Source organism: Grampus griseus (genome assembly GCF_964374135.1).
Source record: "Grampus griseus genome assembly, chromosome: 13".
NCBI lineage: Eukaryota > Metazoa > Chordata > Mammalia > Artiodactyla > Delphinidae > Grampus > Grampus griseus.
The window spans coordinates 80,050,139-80,068,943 of NC_139007.1; the positions used below are offsets into that span (position 1 = coordinate 80,050,139).

The 18,805-nt window shown below is 50.5% G+C and overlaps 2 protein-coding genes across 9 annotated transcripts in view; one reads left to right on the forward strand and one right to left on the reverse strand.

Annotated features, from left to right (window-relative positions):
* The window catches only part of SYTL3 (synaptotagmin like 3), a 74,565-nt gene extending 58,750 nt beyond the window's left edge, over positions 1-15,815 (forward strand). For 3 of the 8 annotated variants that reach the window (XM_082669441.1, XM_082669444.1, XM_082669443.1), the window contains exons 10-15: positions 6,986-7,088; positions 10,059-10,229; positions 12,259-12,364; positions 13,269-13,386; positions 14,362-14,567; positions 15,322-15,677. In XM_082669441.1, coding sequence (XP_082525567.1) covers positions 6,986-7,088; positions 10,059-10,229; positions 12,259-12,364; positions 13,269-13,386; positions 14,362-14,567; positions 15,322-15,431 — 814 coding nt within the window. In that variant the 3' untranslated portion in view covers positions 15,432-15,677. Of the gene's footprint in view, positions 1-6,985; positions 7,089-10,058; positions 10,230-12,258; positions 12,365-13,268; positions 13,387-14,361; positions 14,568-15,321; positions 15,678-15,770 lie in introns of those variants that run through there. The other 5 variants (XM_082669445.1, XM_082669447.1, XM_082669446.1 and 2 more) reach the window with 3 other exon arrangements.
* Positions 15,816-16,413: 598 nt separating this feature from the next.
* The window catches only part of EZR (ezrin), a 49,671-nt gene continuing 47,279 nt past the window's right edge, over positions 16,414-18,805 (reverse strand). The window contains exons 13-14 of the mRNA XM_082669449.1: positions 17,419-17,670; positions 16,414-17,320 (exon numbers count right to left, since the gene is read on the reverse strand). Coding sequence (XP_082525575.1) covers positions 17,156-17,320; positions 17,419-17,670 — 417 coding nt within the window. The 3' untranslated portion in view covers positions 16,414-17,155. The remainder of the gene's footprint in view (positions 17,321-17,418; positions 17,671-18,805) is intronic.

Consider the following 18,805-nt stretch of genomic DNA (forward strand, 5'->3'; position numbering starts at 1 on the left):
GAAGCCCACGCGCCTAGAGCCTGTGCTTCACAACAAGAGAAGCCACTGCAATGAGAAGCCCGCGCACCGCAACGAAGAGTAGCCCCCACTCACTGCAACTAGAGAAAGCCCGCGTGCAGCAGTGAAGACCCAACACAGCCAAAAATAAATGAAATTTAAAAAAAAAAAGCTTAGTAATTCCAACAATGTGTTATGGATGCAAGGATAGACGAGGTCAATAGAGCAGAATCAAAAGTCCAAATACAGATCTTAGCATACATGGGAACTTAAATGATCAAGAGGCTATTAATAATCAATGCAGAAAAGATGAACTTCAGTAAATGGTGCTGGGAAATTTGATTTTCCGTGTAGGAAAAATAAAATTAAAATCCTGTCTCACACAATCCATAAAGAGATTAATTTTTTTCCAGTTGGTAGATATGAAATGTCTCATTATTTTAACACACATCTCACTGATTAATAACAAAGATGAGCAACCTTATATATATGAATTAATCACTTAAGATACACTCCCCTTCTATGAACTCCCCATTTCATATCTTTTGTCCAATTTTCTATCGAATTGTCTGTCATTTAAAAATTTATTTACAGGAGTTTGGCTTTTTTTTTTTTTTTTTGGCGGTACGCGGGCCTCTCACTGTTGTGGCCTCTCCCGTTGCGGAGCACAGGCTCCGGATGCGCAGGCTCAGCGGCCATGGCTCACGGGCGCAGCTGCTTCGTGGCATGTGGGATCCTCCGGACTGGGGCATGAATCCGCGTCCCCTGCATCGGCAGGCGGACTCTCAACCACTGTGCCACCAGGGAAGCCCAGGGGTTTGGCTTTTTAAAAATCCATTTTCAAGACAATTCTCCATTGGTTCTACATATTGCACGTCTTCTCTTAGCTTTACTTGTTTTCTGACATTGTTTATGATGACTTTTCTTATAAAGAATTTAATGTCCAATCTATCCTTCTTTTCCTTTAAAATGTCTGCTGTTTGAGTCTGTAGGAGAATTCCACCTGAAGGTTATAAATACGTTCTTCTCTGTTTTCTTCTATTAGAGTTTTTTCCCACTTAGATCCTTTCATATTAGAGCTGGAATTGATTTTCTGTGCATGGTTTAAGGTACGGACCACATTTTGGCCTTTCTTTTCTTTTTTCCCCCCACCATGGAACATTTTTAGCATACTGTTTTCAGGACCAGCTAGGCGAAAGGAACGGATTGTTGGTCCAATCAAACTCTCCTCTGCTCTGAGATCTTCAGTAGCTCCTCAGTGCCAGACAAATTAGGTGCCTCACTATAGCACCTGTGGTTCTCCATAACAGATTCCTCCTGTATTTCCAGTCGTCCTTTATTCCCCTATCTGTACCTTCTGCTCTGGAGAAATTGGAATAGTCACTGTTCCAAAACGATCCCCTGACTTTTACCAAATACGAGGCTTTTCCCGTGTTTGTTCTGAGACTGTTTCCCCTATGCTACTCCCATAAGTGGAAATTGCAATCCTGTCCATTCTTCAGACTCATTTCCAATCCATCAGCTCCATTTATTCAATCCTTTACCTTCCAAGCATGTTGGGTCTCTCCCATAATTCTCTACAGGGTTTGACCTCTGATAAGTTATTCAACCTCTCCATATCTTGGTGTCCTCACTGTAACATGGAGGTTATATTATCACCTACTTCAAAGGATTGTTGTGGTGTTTCCCTGAATTAGCCCGTATTAAGTCTTCAGAACAGTGTTGAGAACATAATAAACATTCAACAAATATTATTCTTAAGCAGGTGAGGTGGGAAGTGCATAGAGAAGTAGACCTAAAATCCACATAGGGATCCCTTGAGGCTTTGGCCAAATACTAAGCTGTTCAGATACAAGATTTCATGAGGTCTGTCAGAGGAGAGCTGCTGGAGGGTCGTAAGTTGAATGAAAAATCTGGGAGTTGCACAGTGCTGGGAAAGATAGGTGTGTTTTTTTTTTTTTAATTTTATTTTTGGCTGTGTTGGGTCTTCATTGCTGCATACAGGCTTTCTCTAGTTGGGGCAAGTGGGGCTACTCTTCGTTGTGTATGGGCTTCTCACTGCAGTGGCTTCTCTTGTTGTGGACTATGGGCTCTAGGCACATGGGCTTCAGTAGTTGTAGCATGTGGGCTCAGTAGTTGTGGTGCGTGGGCTCAGCAGTTGTGGCTCACGGGCTCTAGAGCGCAGGCTCAGTAGTTGTGGTGCACGGGCTTAGTTGCTCCGTGGCATGTGGGATCTTCCCAGACCAGGGGTCGAACCCATGTCCCCTGCATTGGCAGGTGGATTCTTAACCACTGTGCCACCAGGGAAGTCCCAGGATTGGCGTTCTGACCAGTCAAAGTGGAGTGGGGCATTGAGTGGACCCCAGAAAAGAAAAGCTTAGTATTAGGGCTTCTCTAACCCACCCTAACTAAGCAAAATCAATCCTTGTTAGGATCAAACTGAGTTTCCAGTAAGTGAAATGCCTGCTAGAACAAAACTCAATACTTTGTAAAGGAAACACATGGTCAAGAGAGGATTCTGAAAGATGGCGGAGTAGGAGGCCTCAGGAATCCATCTCCCCCTGTAGATAGCTGCACTGGCAGAATCTGTCTGATGGAACTATTTTGGAATTCTGGAGTCTTTTGAAGGCTTTCAACTTCCTAGGGGAAGTCTTGGATGGTAAACTGAGATTAATGTCAGTCAATTCCAGCTCTTAGCACAGTGTTAACTACCCATCCCCCCTATGCCCGACCCCTTGGCGGACAGCTGTGCTTGTGTTCCTAGAGCACCTTGAACACAGCTTGTAGGAGCCAGATGGGCAAAGGATCCTGTCCTCCAAATATCAGGGACCTGTTCTCTGATTGCTGGTTCTTATTGCAGAGGTACCAAAAAAAACGGCAGGCAGCCATTGTTGTTTCACTTCCCCTCATTGTTGCAATCCCCTCCTCCTTGGGCTGAAGTGATTTACAAAGTACTTAAAGGGCCAGTGCCCTTATTTGACTCCCTTCTTCATTTTTCTCTTTTTTCCCTTCTTGGGAACTGGATACTACAGACCGCGACATTCAAGAGTAACTGTATATACAAGGAAAATTAAAAAGTGACCACACATGCCCAGGGAAAGGTTCAGGTTCAGAAAAGATCTGAGATGATCTTAATTTTACACTTCAGGCTGATCCTTGGCACAGAGACAGTCTGCATCAATAAATTTATGAAAAACCCAATTAAAAACCCAATAACAAAAAACAGCAAACCCTGGGGAAGGGGGAGAATCTGATTTCCAGAATTAACATATTATTAGACACATGTCCAGTGTTCAACAAAAAAAATCACAAGGCATATAAAGAAACAGGAAAGTATGGCTCATTCACAGGGAAAAAATAAATCAACAGAAAGTGTCCCTGAAAGAGATCTGATGGTAGGTTTACTAGACAAAGACTTGAAAACAACTGTTTTAAGGATGCTCAAAGAACTAATGAAAGCTGTGGAGAAACTCAAGAAAATGATGTATGAACAAAACAGAAATATCAATAAAGAGATAGAAAACCTTAACAACAAAATATTTACTAGAGGGATTCAAAGGTAGGTATGAGCAGGTAAAAGAACAGGTGGGCTTCCCTGGTGGCGCAGTGGTTAAGAATCCACCTGCCAACACAAGGGACACGGGTTCGAGCTCTGGTCCGGGAAGATGCCACATACCATGGAGCAACTAAGCCCATGTGCCACAACTACTGAAGCCCATGCACCTAGAGCCTGTGCTCTGCAACAAGAGAAGCCACCGCAATGAGAAGCCCTCACACTGCAATGAAGAGTAGCCCCCGCTCACCGCAATTAGAGAAAAGCCCACGCGCAGCAACGAAGACCAATGCAGCCAAAAATAAATTTAAAAAAAAAGAATAGGTGAACTTGAAGATAGGATGATGGAAATTACTGAGTCTAAGGAACAGAAAGAAAAAAGATTAAAGAAAAGCAAACAGAACCTAAAGGACCTTCTGGACACCATTAAGTTGACCAACATAAGCAACATGTGTCCCAGAAGGAGAAGAGACAGCAAGGGGCAGAGAGAATACTTGAAGAAATAATGGCTGAAAACTACCCCAATTTGATGAAAGACATGAATATAAACATCAAAGAAGCTCTTTGAACTCGCAAGTATGGTGAACTCAAAGACACCCACACTGAGACACATTATAAACCAACATTTGAAAGACAAAGAATCTTGAAAGCAGCAAGAAAGTGCATTGTCATGTACTGGGGATCCTCAATAAGATTATCAGCAGATTCCCATCAGAAACTTTACAGGCCGGAAGGCAGTGAGTCAATATATTCAAGGTGCTAAAAGGAAAAACAAACACAGCACAACTGTTCTTCAAAAGTGAGGGAGAAATTACAACATCCTCAGCTAAACAAAAGGTGAGAGAGTGCATGAAATGACACCAGATGGTAACTTAAGACATGAAAAGATAAAGATCTCAATAAAGGCAAATACACTAGCAATTATAAAATACAACATCCTCAGCTAAACAAAAGGTGAGAGAGTGCATGAAATGACACCAGATGGTAACTTAAGACATGAAAAGATAAAGATCTCAATAAAGGCAAATACACTAGCAATTATAAAAGCAAGTATTATTGTAACAGTGGTAAGTAATTCCACTTTTTGTTTTTTATATGACTTCGGACATTTTAAAAGATTATTGGTCTCTTATTGTCATTTTGGTTTGTAACTCCACACTTTGTTTTCGAGATAATTTAAGAGACTAATGCATTTAAAAGATTCTTACTTTGTGTTTTTGGTCACACATATATACAGATGTATTTTTGTGACATCAGCAGTGGACAGATGAGGATGGAGCTGAGAAGGAGTAGAGCTCTTGTATGTTACGGAGGTTAAGTTGGTATAAATTCAAATTAGAGTGTTATAACTTTAGGATATTAAATGTAATCCCCTTGGTAACCACAGAGAAAACGGCTATAGAACAAAAACCAAAACAAAACAATTGAGAAAGGAATTTAAACATTTCACCACAGAAAATCAACTAAACACAAAAGAATATAGTAAAGGGCTTCCCTGGTGGCGCAGTGGTTAGAGTCCGCCTGCCGATGCAGAGGATATGGATTCGTGCCCCAGTCTGGGATGATCCCACATGCCGTGGAGCGGCTGGGCCCGTGAGCCATGGCCGCTGAGCCTGAGCGTCCGGAGCCTGTGCTCTGCAACGGGAGGGGCCACGACAGTGAGAGGCCCGTGTACCGCAAAAAAAAAAAAAAAAAAAAAAAAAGTAAAGCAGAAAGTGAGGGATAGAAAAGCTATAAGGCAAAAGAAACAGCAAATGACAGAAGTAAGTACTTCTTTTTTTTTTTTTTTTTTTTTTTTTGCGGTACGCGGGCCTCTCACCACTGTGGCTTCTCCCGTTGCGGAGCACAGGCTCCGGACGCGCAGGCTCAGCGGCCATGGCTCACGGGCCCAGCCGCTCCGCGGCATGCGGGATCCTCCCGGACCGGGGCACGAACCCGCGTCCCCCGCATCGGCAGGCGGGCTCCCAACCACTGCGCCACCAGGGAAGCCCAGAAGTAAGTACTTCTTATCAGTAATTTAAATACAAATGAACTTGACTCTCCAGTCAAAAGACAGAAATTGGCAGAATGGATAAAAACATGAGATCCAACTATATGCCATCTACAAGAGACTCACTTGAGATCCAAAGACACAAGTGGAAGATATTCCATGTAGATGGTAACCAAGAGTGAGCAAGGTGCCTGTACCAGTATCAGGCAAAATCAGCTTTAAGTCAGAAAAGTTTAGAAAAGATAAAGGCATTCTGTATTAATAGGTTCAGTACAGCAAGATGATACAACAATTACAAATGTCTGTGTACCTAATGACAGACCATCAAGAGACAAGAAGCAACAGCTGACGGAATTGAAGGGAGAAATAGTTCTACAGTAATAGTTGGAAATGTCATACTCTGCTCTCAGTAACGGATAGGACATCCAGACAGAGGATAAGAAAGGAAATAGAGGACTTAAGGACTAGATACATGGGCGTGTATTTTATTGTAATGCTTTAAGCTATACAGGTATATTTTATACCTCCTGTTGAACATGTGTGAGGGGTCTCGTAATGATCAACAATTTAAGAGTCGACGAACAGTGAGGTATTGGTGACCATGAGCCTTGAGTACTTTTCCAGGAAGTTTGCTGAAAGCGGGAAGAGGCCTGAGACTGGGGCTCCAGGGGGAACCCAGGTGCGGGAGGGTTCCTGCCCTTTAGTGCTTTGAGAAAGTTGAGCCTGTTTCTAGCCTGTGGGTACAGGACCTGGGCAAGTGGTGTCACTGCATCAGTAAAGCTGCTGGAAGAGCCAGGAAGGGCAGTCCTGGGACCTGAGTGGAGGGACCGGCCTGGGACGGAGCTTAATGGAGTGGGCAGGGGGCAGTGCGGGGCTGGCCTTGGTCAGGCTCCCTCTGCTGGCGTGGCCTCCAGACCCAGGGACAGGGCTCGGGAACACCGGTCCTCAGCAGGCAGGACGCAGTGTCTGAGGCCACACAAGGAAAACCAGTGTGAGACATACACTTTCCATTTCAACTTTTTTTTCTTGCGGGTTGGGGAGAAGAGGTACGTGGAGGGAGGACAAGCTGGCACACAGCCTCGGCATCCAGGTGGGTTAGACATCTGCCACTCACAGAGCCCTGGGAGCCTCTGGTTCCCTGGTGGTCACCCAGTGACAGGTGACGGAGTGTGATGAGTAGATTCCAGGAGTAGGGCGTGAGGGAAGCAGGGAGCTTCACACCCCCAGGAACATTCCCGAGGATCACAGCCAGAGACTGTGTAAGCCAGGGGCTGTGCACGCAGCACTGTCATTGTTCACTGAGTGGCGGCCACTAAGCCCTTTCTGTCAACCCCAAATGCAGCGGGAAGCAGGGTAAAGAAAACGCTGACGTGTGATTCTCCTCCTGAACCCTTTGTCCGCCCCTGACGCTGAGCTTTTCACCCTGTCCTGTGTTTGGCCACTAGGTATGTAAAGACCTATCTGCTGCCTGACAGATCCTCCCAGGGAAAACGCAAGACTGGAGTCCAAAAGAACACGGTGGAGCCGACCTTTCAGGAGACCTTGAAGGTACTTGCTGGACAAATACTCATGTGCTGAGTCTCCCCATCCCGGGATGGGCCCCTGGGGCCAGAGTCCAGCGGATGGTTCTTCTAAACTCTCGAGTCAGTTAAATGTAAGTGCAGACACTTAAACGTTTCTGCAGGGCTCTGTCAGTCAGTGGCAAGTGGTAGAAAATAAATATCAGCCTTTGTACAGGAAAACTGCAGAGTCTGCTGAACTTGAGAATGGCCTTTGATTAATGATTTGCGAGAAAATGGTAGAATAGAAACTGCGTGCCTCTCAATTTCTAAAATTGGTTTGTCCTGTTGAAGTTTTATGACTGTCAGGGAGGTATTCTCAAGTAAGGGACCCTGTAAGTGAAACTGCTGAGTTATCATGATGAAGTACTTTTATGAAGATAATGTCTGGTATACCTAGATTTCTTATTTTATGAAAAACTAGTCATTTTATGGAAAAAAAAGCCTAGAGGAATTGTTTGGGTTTTCATTTTCTTTGGTGCTAAGAAATGTGACTTGTGGTTTAGGGCAGAGATCAGGGAGGCAGTGCCTCCTGCTGGGATTCAGGATGGAAAATTGGAGGTGACGTGTGGCGAGTGCAGATGGCAGGTGGGTGTGGGAGGTGGAAGAATAGTCCAGAGACGTACCCACTCAAGGCTGGGTAGCCCGGGGATCCCATGTGTCAAGCCTGAGAAAGGAGAGGACTTTTGTTTGCCTTCCTGGGCAGATAGCATTGTGAACTCCCAGCCAGGGGCCATCCGGGTGGCTGGCACAAGAGTCCCGTTCGAGACATGAAAATAGCCACTGTTCTCCATGCGCCTGCTGTGGCCAAGTACTTTATGTACCCTCTGAGCCAGGTGTGAGAACCCTCACTTAGCAACAGGGGAAACTGAGGCTTAGAGAGTACTTAAAAGTACAGCTGTGACCCATGATGGGCTAGCACTCCTTCACAAAATTGATGTTCATAAGGACTCCCCAAGGGGTTTTTTATTTACAGCAGATTGTGATTCAGCAAGTGTGGGCAGGGCCTAAGGTGCTGCTTGTCTGGGACACTCTGGTAGTGAATTACTGGACACTAGTCTTCATGTGGTTTTGCTCATGTACCTGCTGACAGAATTTTGAAAAGCTCTGTACCCCCTCAAAGGTATAAGCTGATATATAAAATTACTCATCACAGGTTTAAGGTGTTTCGTACTAAACAGAGGCAGACAAATATTTCCTGTTTTATGAAACGAGACAAAGATGAGGATTGACTATTTTAAATACTTCATTATATACTTTGGTTTTTTTTTTTTTTTTTTTTTTTTGCGGTACGCAGGCCTCACTGTTGTGGCCCCTCCCGTTGCGGAGCACAGGCTCCGGACGCGCAGTCCCAGCGGCCATGGCTCACGGGCCCAGCCGCTCCGCGGCATGTGGGATCCTCCTGGACCGGGGCATGAACCCACGTCCCCCGCATCGGCAGGCAGACTCTCAACCACTGCGCCACCAGGGAAGCCCTATACTTCGGTTTTTAAAGTTTTAACTACCTTATTTAAAATGCACCCAGAATCTCAAAGGAATCACCTACAATCTGTTATCCATCGGTTTTATCTAGTATATTGTGAATATTCTGTGAATATCGTGAAGAACTTTCCAGGTGCATTGAAAAGAATCAGTGTCTTCATTCTAAATGTAGAACATCTCAACACAGACCCAGGCTTAGCCTTCATAGAAGTATGTGTAAGATGGAAAAGACGGGAAGATGAAGAAGCTGAGCAATCATGAACAGTTTGGCAGAAACCAGTATTTCAAATTCCCCGAGGTTGCACCCCTGGGGCAGGGCACAGGAGTAAGATACCAGGTGTGAGAACTGTCTTCACCAGTTTTGAGAAAAGTGCATGTGAACGTTGAGGATCTAGAAACTGATCCTCCAAGTTTTCTAAGTAGAACACTCCTGGGGGAGACTTTCTGCACTCCAAGGGGTGCTGGCACTCCCCTTGAAGACCACTCAGTGGGGGGCCTGGGAAGGATGAAACAAGACACCAGGTCTGGGTGATGTTGGCTGTTGCCTTATCCTTGTTCTCTGGCATTGGTTACACTTGGTACCCCGTGGAAGCTAGCAATCCAGGGCCTGCTGGCACGGCCTTGTGGACCTAACAGGCAATGGAAAATAGGTCTTATTTTATGGTATTTTTACATTTTTAAAAATTAATTTTGTTTATTTTTGGCAGCATTGGGTCTTTGTTGCTGCGCGTGGGCTTTCTCTAGTTGCAGCGAGCAGGGGCTGCTCTTCATTGCAGTGCATGGGCTTCTCGTTGCAGTGGCTTCTCTTGCTGCGGAGCACGGGCTCTAGGCGCGTGGGCTTCAGTAGTTGTGGCACGCGGCCTCAGTAGTTGTGGCACGTGGGCTCAGTAGTTGTGGCTTGCGGGCTCTAGAGCGCAAGCTCAGTAGTTGTGGCGCACGGGCTTAGTTGCGCCGCGGCATGTGGGATCTTCCTGGCCCAGGGCTCAAACCCATGTCGCCTGCATTGGCAGGAGGGTTCTTAACCACTGCACCACCAGGGAAGCCTCTAGGTCTAATTTTAAAACGCAGATTCAGTCAACCAAAGGAAGTAGTCAGGACCCAAAGAGAAGTAGGCCTGTGTTTCCAAGGGAGTTGAGGAGGGCTGCCCAGCGTGCAGAGACCATGCAGCTGCCCCAAGGACGGTCAACTTTCCTCCGCAAAGTAGCTCGTTCTGAGAGGGAGCAGACACAGCACGGTGCACTGTCGGCCTGGACTTGACTAATGGGGCGTGTAGCCATGAAGGAAATAACTAGATTAATTTAGAGTTTAAAGATAGAGTATGGAACAAGGGGCAGAGTTGGAAATGGGCATGCAATTGAGGGGAAGAGACTAAAAATCGTCTGAGAGCTGTGGGCCTGGGAGCTGTGGCCTGGGTGCTGTGGGCCTGGGAGCTGTGGCTCAGGTGCCCAGGTTGACCGTCTCTGTTCCCCCTCCGCAGTACCAGGTGGAGCCTACCCAGCTGGCGACCCGGCAGCTGCAGGTGTCTGTGTGGCACCTGGGCACGCTCACCCGGAGGGTGTTTCTTGGAGAAGTGATCATCCCTCTGGCCACGTGGGACTTTGAGGACCGCACGACCCAGTCTGTCTGCTGGTATCCACTCCAGGCCAAGGTGATGTCTGCTTTGGGTGATGTCTGGGCAGCCCCTACCCCCATCCCACCACGAGAACCAAACCCACTTTTCAAAGGGGATCCAAGGAGAGAAAACCCATCTGGGGAGCCTGGGACCCAGGACCCAGTGCACACCTGCCAGCCTGTGACTCTGCAGTAGGAGCTTCCGGGGAGCAGAGGCTCACGGCCGGGCCCCGGGGGGGGCGGGGCTGGGGGGGGTTGGGCTGAGGGACTCTTACCTGCTCAGGTTTGTTCAAGGTCCCAAATAGTCCCACCCCCAGTGTGGCCCCGACATAAGCAGGGACCCGGCCTGGTGGGTCCACGCGCTTCCCAGCATTCAGGGTCACTTACTGCCAGCGGGGGAGGCCTTGACCTTCTTGGGCCAAAGTCTACACCTGGGGCCGGCAGGCTGCCCTGCTGGTGGGACCCGCCTCAGACTGCGCGCTCTCGTGTGTTGTATCTTCACTCCCAACCAAGCAGCGTTCCCCAAACAGTAACGGGTGAGAATGACTGGACCCAGTGACCTCAGGAAGGCAGGGCCAGGGGTTCCGTGTCGGATAGGCTGGGAGAGCAGAGCTGGCTGGTGGCCACGCAGGTGAGAGGGAGAGGCAGGGGGGAAAGGGTAGCGCTTCTTGGGGCGGCTGCTTTGTGCATTTCTGTGCCAAGATCCAAGATGTGAGATTGTGAAGGGGGAGAAGATGTGGGCTCTGCCACCTCCTAAGAAATGGCAGCAGGGTGTGCAGTCCCACCAGCGAAAGCCTGGCAGCGAGGCTGAGTCTTTACGAGGGTCCCCCGTACCATCTTACCTCTGTTTTCCTCTCCCAAGCCAGGCAGGCTCTGATTCACAATGCCCCTCCTGAGAAGCGTCTCCGGTTTCTACAGGGTTAAGCCCGGGGCCTCCTGTCTCTTTTCTTGGTGGGGTCTGTGAGCCCGCACACACACCCTCCGCGCACACACCCTCCGGTGCCCTGCGCTTCCTCTTCTCAGAACCCGAGCCCGTCTTCAGAACTCCACTTGGGAACATCCACTTGGATATTCTTTCTGCAGTCTAAGTTCTGCCCAAGACGGTCCTTAAATCCCACCTCCTCCATGAAGGCTTTCCTGATTTTCCCTGCCAGATGTGGTCTCCCCTGCATCCGAGGGGCCCTTCCCACCTTCTCCCCACAGGACCCCTTACTCGGGTCAAGGCAGGCTGCCACCAAGGCTGGTCACCTTTGGATAAGCAGGCGAGGAACAGAAATCACCAGACTGAAAGGTGTCCCTCCTAATCCCAGCTAATAGGGAGTGACAGCCCACGCTGGATCGGGGCGGAGGGCCCACTCACGGGCCTGCCCCTTCGGTCCTGACAGGAGGGAACCACGGGGATGCTGAGGGGGAAGCCTGCTCCTCCCTGCCGGTGGGACCGGACAAATCTAGACATGTCCCAGCGTCACCCCGCTGGGTGAAATGTTGATGGGGTCACGGTCACCCTCTCCAAGCCCTTCCTTTGCTCACTTTCTGGCAGAAATCCCTCGCGACCAGAGAAGCCACCTGGGTCCTCAGTGTGGGTTCTGGGGTGGGCGGGGCCGACTCAGCAGCCGGGGGAGCCCCTCGCCAGGGGCACCGAGCCCCGGACGCCGCGGTTTCCCGTGCCTGCCGCAGTCCCTGGCACGGACGGGTAGCTCGAACCTTTACTAACCTGGGTGGAATCGATGTGGGCTTGTTTTACTTGTTCAGCTCCGGGTTGTGCCCAGGCTTCCTTAAGGCCAATCCCATGGGGACGTGCCAGGGCCTCGGGGCCCCTCTGCTTCCTCGGCTCATCTGCCTCTGGTGGGCTGCGTCTGCCGGGGTGGCAGAGCTGGGGCGGGTGAGGGTAGGAGTGAAACGTCCCCAAACGGAAGGAAGCCCAGCCCTGCCACAGGTGTGCCCACACCACCGGGGCTCCCAGAGGCTTGGCAGGGGGAGGTTGGAAGGGGATGCTCATGGACAGAGCTGAGGCAGTGAGAGAAGCCCAGGAGATTCTGGCTCTGGGGAATCCTCTCTTCCCACAGGCAGAGAAAGATGAAGACAGCGTCCCCAAGAATAACGGAGAACTTGTGGTCCGGGCCAAACTGGTCTTCCCTGCAGGGCCCGGAAAGCTCCAGGAGGCTCAAGAAGGTGGGTGGCCTCCAGCCCCACAAACGTTTGTCTGTCACTGTCCTCAGAGCCTGGGCAGTTTCCCAGCGTTTCCTCCCATCGCCCCCGAACCCACGAGCTCCAATAACTCCCACCCAACCCGCGAAGCCCAGCCCGGGAGGCGGGTTCTCTGGAAGCCTCGGCTCGGAAGGGAAAGGAACGACCAAAGCCAGGCCGCGGTGCCTGCTTTACGGGCTCCTAGGACACCTGCCCCGAGGCTTTCCTCCCAGGGGGCCGGCTTGCCTGGCCTGCCTGGGCCAGCAGTCCCGCTGGGGCCCCCCTCGCAGACTGACCACCTGCGTGACGGCCGGGAGTTGGTCCCCAACTCCAGGTTCAGGCGCCTGCAAGGCTCCGAGTGACCGGCTCCCTGCTCCTGGGCCACGTGAGCAGCGGCTGCATGGCAGGATCAGGGTCCTCAAGGAGCTTCAGGAGACGTCACCGACTCATAACGTGGGGCACGTGGAAAAGACGAGGGTGGAGAGTGAAGACGGGAGGAGGGGCAGTTCCACGAAGTGACTCGTGACTTCCTGTCTGCCCAAAGAGGGGGTTCTGCTGCCGGGCTCACAGGGCCCCAGCAGGCCAGCAGCACACCCCCCCGTGGTCCACGGGAGCCCCCGTCAGCAGAGGTCTCTTCCCCAACCTGCTGGCCACAGCTGGCTCGCACCCCTGCTGCCGCCTCTCCTTGGCCCCTTGTTACTCTCGGCAGCTTCTGGTTCCCTGGATTTTAAGTCCTTCCCCGCTGCCGCCATGCTGCCCGTGCAGTGGTGCATGTGCTCCTCTGCCCGCGAGCTCTCGGGATCTGAGGGCTGCAGCCCACCCTCTGGTTAAGCTGCCAGTCTGGGTTGGTGCCACTGCAGGCCGAAGTAGCGCTGACGGTGAAAGCCAGCTTTCCTTCCAGGGACGGGAGACGAGCCATCACGTAACGGTCAGCTCTGTTTGGTAGTGCTGCGAGCCCAGAATCTACCTGTGCGCTCAGATGGTACCTTAAACTCATTTGTTAAGGGGTAAGTATTACATTTAATCAAATATTTATTGATGATGTATCACACATATGGCATAGTCTCTGTAAGGGAACACCAAAACGTATCAGCCGTTTTAAACTTACTTTAGCTTGCCTGTGAAAATCTGACATAATGCGTGTTAAAGACGCGTTTCCAAGAATTCATGGGACTTGGGAGTGCTGAGGCTGGCTTTGGAATACCACATTGTAAACTAAACCCAAATCTTGTCAGTCCTTGTGACATCAGTAACTCAGCCCTAGGGACTGAGTGGGGAGCAAGCAGAAAGCAGTGTGGTCGCTAAATATTTCTTTAGCTTAACATCTCCTCTTGGATCAACAGTAAGACGGATGACTCTGCGCGCTTCATTCTTACTCACTTCGGGTGTAATGGTGTCTCCAAAAGTAAAGCAAACGCCATTAATAAGTATATAGAATTGCTAAATCCCCAGGCGGTGACATAATGGAAAAATGGTGGCTTACCTCATCCACACAGAACTGAGTGCATCTCCTAAGCCTTCCTTCCACTTATCTGTACGGCCTTGAGCAAGTGACTTAGCCCTTCTGCATTTATTTTCCTGAGAGCAGGGTTAAAGGAGATAACGTGTGTGCAGAGTCCTGGTCCCTGGGTAGCAGGTCTGACGAGCCTCGCTGTGGCCTGGTGGTCGTCACACCAAGGAGGCGGATTAAGGCAAGGGCCACGTGGCCTCGAAGCCCGAAGTCCCCTTAACAGAGTACTCGGGACAGAATTCAGCTCTAAGGGGAATTTGGAACATCCTAGTGTGAATTTGGAACATCCTAGTGTGAGAGGTCACGTAGCCAATCTCCAATTTCCTTCTTGTTCCTTGCTCACAATTTTTGTTCTGCAGTGGGTTTAGCGCTTCTCTGAGCACTTAGGCTCACTGATGAGCAGGTGCCAACAGAGAGAGGGGGCCGTGTGGTGGGCGGAGCTTACAGGGTTTGAATCTATTTCCTCGTGCAGCTGTCTCACTCTGCCAGACCAGCAGAGGTTGAGACTGAAGTCCCCCGTCCTGAAGAAGCAAGCCTGTCCCCAGTGGAAGTACGCCTTCGTTTTCAAAGGGGTCACCCCTTCTCAGCTGAGGCAGTCCACCCTGGAATTAACCGTCTGGGACCAGGCCACCTTCGGTGTGAGCGACCGCTTGCTGGGAGGCGCCAGGCTTGGTTCCAGTGAGTCTGAGATATTTCTAAGGCCCAAGCTGCATCGGTGATCCTTAGTCACTGTCCTACCTCCATGGCTACCATGAAAAGAAAAAGTGTTCCCATGATGGCAGGTGACTTGACTGGCTGTGAAACTGCCTGACCCATCATAAATGGAAATTACTTAGTTCTAGCTTTTACTTTACAACTGAGCGGTGATACAGCAAAGCATTTCAACGATTTAAATGAGATTTAGCTCTGCTAAAGAAACAAAAATTCAAGGTCTCAAAATGGGCTGGGTACAGTATTTGCTTTTGTTTTTGGCCGTCCATCATAAAAGGATTATTTTCTTAAAGGAGAATATCTTCTTAACCCAAACAACTGGCAATTCAGAAAGTATTTCATTAATAGAGGGACTAGAGGGTGACGCTTTTCAGTGTCGCTCAGCAGAAGTGCTGCTGGCTTTTTGTGGGGGTGGGGGGGCAGCAGGGCCCCCCAAACACTGTCACAACCAAAACACCCGCACACATTCCCAGAGCCTCCGAGACCACTGAAGAGAAACGAGACTCGCTGTTAAATTACAATTTGTTTAAAAAGGAAGACTGTCCAAAGAACACCCTTTCCTCTAAGGAACTCCTCTCCTTACTGTGGCGGGGCTTAATATGGTCTTAAGTTCTGGTGAAAAGTTACTGTATACTTTGCTGCTGGTCCTTTTTAAAACTGCGAAAGGACGGCGAGTGTCCCCTGGCCGCCATCACTAATCTGTCCCTTCGCTCACACACAGGGGAAGAGCCAGCGGGCGGTACAGACTCGTGCTCACAATCAAAGCTCCAGTGGCAGAAAGTGCTCTCCAGCCCCAACCTGTGGACAGACATGACCCTCACCCTGCACTGACCGGAGGCTCCAGGCGCAGCGGGGTTTCAGGTGCCGGGGCCTGATGGTCGGCTGCGGGGCTGGGCATGCGGGTACGGGGGTGGAGGGTGGCGAAGGGCCCTGGGGAGTGTGAGCTCTCCCCGTCTACAGCCGTCCTGCCGCTGAGACGTTCTTCCACATTCCCGTGTGTATCTAGTCGGCACCATCATCGATGCTACATTAGTTAGGTCTCAAGTTGGTTATCTGTGCTTTGAGAGATGTGGAAAATGACCCGATTTCAATAAATGTTCAACAGTTACCCTGGTCTCCCTGTGCTTATCAAATAGCAAAAATTATGACCTTGTTATGTGCGTTTCAAAGGGAAAAGAAGGACGTGGTGGGTAGTCAATTCCTACCGTTCTGCCGTGGAAAACCGTTTCTGGAGGAGGTCAGCCGTCCCCACGGGGTGCTGAGGGATGCCCGTTTCCGGTGGGTCAGCGCTAAGGTCACCCGAGGGCTGCCCAGCCCCACACAGCGCGGCTGCCAGGCTGCGTGGGCACTGAGTCCGAGAAGGGCTGCTCCAGCAGCACCTGCCCAGAGACGCCTGCCGCCGCAGGCCTTTGGGTTCATCCTCACAGGACACCTGAAAGGAAAAGGACCGAGCAGAGCGTGGAAAGGCAGGACGCGAGTGAGCAGAAGTGGCACCGACGGACACCTGCCGCCTTTTCAAGGACGTGGTCGAGAAGGGAAGGAGGTCGGAACAGGTTGTGCTTGTGGAGGGACCGAGATGCTGACCGGGTCAGAAGGGCCCTCAGGGCTGGAGTCTGAATTATCAGAACAGCCTGCGAGTCATTTTCCAAACAAGCAAGCAGCTCTGATTGATAGAAAATTCAAATTGCGTTTAGTCGATTACATGCACAAGGAACGCTTAGAAGTAAAAAGCCATTTTCCCAGATGAGATTACAACAGTTAATCAGCTTCACTGCTGCCCTCAGGTCACATCAGATTAAGTGCTATGGTTACGTGGTTTTTAATATGTAATTTTTATTCTGTAAAAGGTAACAAAATATACAGAATGAAACTTTCCCTTTTTTAAACTAATGTTACAAACCCATCTCATCACTTACATATAAATACTGTACTCTACAGCTGATTATTTAGGTGTATAAGTTCAACAATGTAGCCCTCTAGCTGTTAAGCATAAAAAAGAAAGAAAAAAAATTATCCTGAGTGATCGAATGATCACAGGATTTCATCAACTGAACTGAAGGCCTGGAGGAAGGAAATCGTGTGTGCAAGTGTGGGTGAGAGAGTACTTCAGACTTTTCAAAAATTTCATCCTTCAAAAACCAAATATACAAAGATGCATCCTTCATAGAAATCAACAAGAAATCAATTTCAGCTAATTTCAAATAGAAAAAAGTATGGCACAGAATAAGCCACGATGTGGCTTTTATCACACATGCCAGCACGGAGTTAGTTATTCAGACAGTACAGGCATCTTAACTGATTCAGCCCTGCTCCAAGCATAAAACAGGAAGTGATTCAATGATAATAAAAATAAAAATCAGGCCTGTTTGGCACTATGATACAGTTGGGAAAAATAAACTCCCAGCCCTAGAACATTCCCACTGAAATAACTACTCTCTTTTTAAAGGGCCTGGAGGACGACGAGGGCCGTAGGTCTCGAGAACGATCAATACAAGTACACGTTAGGAGTCGGCCAGCGGCCCTCTCACTCCGCCGAGCCCGGGCGGCAGCGCCCTTCACATGGCCTCGAACTCGTCGATGCGCTGCTTGGTGTTGCCCTGGCGGATCTGACGCAGCGTCTTGTACTTGTCCCGGCCTTGCCTCATGTTCTCGTTGTGGATGATGTCGTTGTGGGTCCGCTTGTTCTCGTCTCTGGCCTGGGACAGCTCGCTGGTCAGAGTCTGCAAGGCGAAGCAGCCTCGGTCAGCTCGCGGCCCCACACAGAGCCCCCCCGCCCCCGCCCCGCGGGGAAAGCGGGCCCGGCCCGCATCCCGCTCACCCTCAGCTGCCGCTGCACGCGCTCGTTCTTCTCGGCCTCGGTAATGCGCTTCTCCTCGTTGCGGTCGTCCAGGATGCCCTCACTGGACAGCTCGGCGCTGTAGCCTGTGTACTCTGTGCCCTCCTCCTGCGGGTTCTCCTGGACATGGTAGTTAACGGGCTCGTACACTGGAGGCGGAGGCGGCGGGGGCGCGGTCATCACCAGGTGCAGCTCCTCCTTGGTCTTTACCAGGTCATCCTGGGCTTCTTTGGCCTTTGAAAGCAGATTAATGGACAGCTGAGAACCTTTCACGGGGAACCTCGTGTTTGGACCATTTTCTTAAGAGCCGCCTTTGCTCTACAAGAAGGCCACCGTCCGTGCTAAGAGAAGAAGGATTCCGCTCCCTCCCCCACTCCCTTCTCCTGGGGGCTGGAGATGCGCCTGGCCTGAAGCAGCACAGAGCCGAGGCGCCAGGAATGTGGCTGAGCAGGTGGCCCTGGTCTGTGCAGCCTCTTCCAGGTCTGCGGACCCGGATCCCCTGAGCAGGTATCAACTGTGCCCACGGCACCAAGAGAAACTGTCACACCAGGTCTTGACATTTTTCTAAGTACTGTAACTTCTTTATGTCTGTAGTCCTTGTATATGTTCACTGCTTTTGAAAAAACTGTCAAAGAAGCAAACCCTCCAGCCACTGAGGAGCACTCCAGCATGCTGGTGTTTGGTTTGTTCTTCCCCTGCGCGGCGCTGCTATCAAGCCCCTCCCGGCCTGCCAGCCCCCAGCTCAAGCCCTTCTTACCTGCCACCCAGTAGTCCTTCCAGCAACTCCTGGGGGTCCGCACACTCAACCCCGCCCACCTCGTCACCATCCTGACCCCGAGACGCGCTTAGCTTGTACCCGTTCTGTAACCAGTTCCTCATTTAATACTTTATAAGGAGCACTTTCTCCGAAAACCTAAGGACTGAAGTGTTCTGCACACAGCTAGAGTAGGGGGATGGGGGGTCGGGGGGAAGACCCATGAGGGGGAGGTGCCGGTCATCCCCAGAAGGGACCACCGCGGAGGGGGAAGCGTTGGAAAGAGCTGGGGGAGGGGAGAGGAGCCCCACGGCCTGGCCGTGGTCTACACTCTGAACCCGACCCACAGCACGGTCCCGGTATGCAAGGGGGCTCCCAGATGGAGACAGGCGCCCCTGACGCCGGAACCAACGCGGTTCTCACTATGACAGCGAAAACTGACTAAACCCCTGGGGGTCCTTACGAGTCGGGTATTGCTCGTCCCGACCTGCAAGGAAACCGAGCCTCAGAGGCGAGGCCGCCGGCCCGGCAGAGCCTGGAGACCCCCAGGATCCAGGTCTTCCCACGTGTGGACCGGCGCTGGGAGCGGCAGGAGGGCTCCGCGCAGGGACCACG